Source organism: Acyrthosiphon pisum, chromosome X (assembly GCF_005508785.2).
Source record: "Acyrthosiphon pisum isolate AL4f chromosome X, pea_aphid_22Mar2018_4r6ur, whole genome shotgun sequence".
NCBI lineage: Eukaryota > Metazoa > Arthropoda > Insecta > Hemiptera > Aphididae > Acyrthosiphon > Acyrthosiphon pisum.
Window position 1 is genome coordinate 4,254,705 of NC_042493.1, and position 2,550 is coordinate 4,257,254.

Here is a 2,550-nt window from a genome sequence, read left to right on the forward strand (position 1 = left end):
TTAATGAGTATATGAAAACATAATAAGACTATAGAGTTTTTAAAAATAAACAAAATCTTGGTAGGTATAACAGAATAATTTTTTTTCAAATTTTAGAGTATGTAAAATAAAAATAATGGTACCTACTACCTAGCTACTTATAAAACTAAAATAAATTATTTAAGGAAATAAAGGGCTCTAAGAACATAAGATTGACTCGTGTATAGTTAAGAAGAGTAAAATTAAAAATTATTTTCAATAATTTTTAAATCAAAATAAATCCGATGAATAGATTTCAACATAATTTTAAAAATCAAAACATTTTTCTTGAATACAATACATTTACAAAATATGAGTTATTTTTACTTTATTAGATATTTAGATGTATATTATTTTAGGTAGTGAAGTCAAATGAAAACATTGAAAAGTATGTTGGAGGGAAGAATAAACTTCTTCAATATCTCGAAAAAAATATAGAAAATGACGGTAAGTATTAAAATTATTTATTATAAAAATTATATATTTACTAAACCTACACAACTGAAAAATTATAATTAACATTTCTGATTTTTAGGTGTATGGGGAACTGATGTCGAAATATTTGCTGCTGCTTTTTTACTAAAGACATCAATTTATGTTTATTCTACAGTGACAAATAAGTGGCAAATATTTAACAAATATATGGACTTAAAGAAAAAAGTCATGAGGAATGAAAAGTGCATTTATTTAAGAAACATCAACAATGTACACTATGATGTCGTTATGGATGTATAATTATGTTATTTATTACATACGAATATTACATAACTTATTTTATTATATTTATATTTTATATTTTAAAACAATTGAGTAGATTTCAGAAGTGTTGGTGAGGTCAGGTGGGGTAAGTGCCTAATCTGTTTATAAAAAATACAATCTTTCAATTTTAAAGTTGATTTCATGAATATCACGAAGTTTAATAGTAATTGAATGTTGTATGATGTTGGTTACACTTTAGGATATTAAACACAGCAGTTATCCAAAAAGTTAATCAGTTATTTACTCGTATTTTTTTAAAATCAACGATAATTCAACTAGTTAACCCGCCAAAATTGCTCAAAATAATTTCAAATTAGGTAAATAAATGTTATTTAATATTTATGACACTATTTAATTTATGAATTATGATAATTGTATGATACAAAAGAGCATTAGCCAATTATGCACTTTCCCCGTGTAAAGTTCCACACGAGACATGATGACAGATGACGAGACAGTGCGACATGCAGATTTATGGGGAAAGTACGACATGCCTTATTTTGTTAAATAGTTAAAAAGATTTTATAAACATTGTGTGTGACTAAAATATTTATGAGTTACAAATATTCATCTTTAAATATGTAAATAGTTGACAATTAAACTTTGAATGTGTTAACATTATACCAACCAAAACTTAAAATAACTAATACCTATGTATTAACTATACATTAAAAAAAACTGATGTCTGTCAAATCTTGATAAAATTAAAATAATTGAATTCTTTCAACGGAATTTCTTTGAAGATTTTTATTAGTTTATGGCACTTGCCCCGGCCAAGGAGTAGCTTGTATCAAACTGTATTAAAAGTACCGGTTTTGCACTTAAGCCGGTAGCATTTTTTTTTTTTTTTGAATAATTTTTTTTTAAACGAAAAAATTATCAAAACACTTTTTTGAATACAAAATTGAATTCCTGATACGTTCATTAATGGATGATAAAAAACTATGTTCCACGTAAGAATACAGAAAGATGGTATGATCCATTAAACTGAAATTTTGAAAAATTGGAAAAGGGTATAATAATCACCTGCTACATAACTTGGCTCTTACATAGAGTGGTTATGAACCTCAGGAGATTAATTTTATACCCCCACGGTTATATAATTGAGGGTATAACAATCGTAAATAATAATATATTAATAAATATAAATAATTAATAAATCCCCCCACCCCATCATTTTTACCTGTTACTGTAGGCGATTTTTACCTCAGGCGATTATTACCCCCCCCCCCCCCCCGGGTAATAATATAGGGGGTAATAATTGCCTGTGACACCGTCGTTGGTGACGTTAATATTTTCATATCATTAGTGACGTGTTAGCGTTTCGCTCACATTTAATTATTTTTGGAAGGGTGAAATTGGGAAAAGTGGACTGACTAATCTATAAGTAGACATTACAACGAATCTAAATCAGTTTTAAAAACTATTATCGCATTACTAGGTCGATCAGTATGATGGAAGAAATATTGGTATGTTTTGGCTAAAATAACTGGCCGCCGTCGGACCGCCGATCCCCGGCGAGCAAATACTGGTAACCGTCGACATTTGATGGTAATAAGACGGAAAGTTTATATATAGATTAGTTATTTTCCACGTATTTATTTCCATAAGTAACTTGTATGAGCATACTAAAAATATCGATATAAGAAAAATAATTTGAAGCTAATGGTTCCCAAAATAACAGTTATGTGAGCGAAATGCTCATAGCGTCACCAACAACGGGTTAAACCACATTACTGGCTATTTATAAATCTAAGAAATAAACAAATAATT

General features: G+C 28.0%; 2 protein-coding genes across 3 annotated transcripts in view; one reads left to right on the forward strand and one right to left on the reverse strand.

The window, feature by feature from the left end:
- Positions 1-1,642, forward strand: part of LOC103310013 — a 3,198-nt gene extending 1,556 nt beyond the window's left edge. Inside the window, exons 2-3 of the mRNA XM_008186980.3 lie at positions 378-465; positions 554-1,642. Coding sequence (XP_008185202.1) covers positions 378-465; positions 554-753 — 288 coding nt within the window. The 3' untranslated portion in view covers positions 754-1,642. The remainder of the gene's footprint in view (positions 1-377; positions 466-553) is intronic.
- LOC100159991 (legumain) overlaps positions 1-2,550 on the reverse strand; it is a 521,349-nt gene that overhangs the window by 371,657 nt on the left and 147,142 nt on the right. The window lies entirely within an intron of this gene.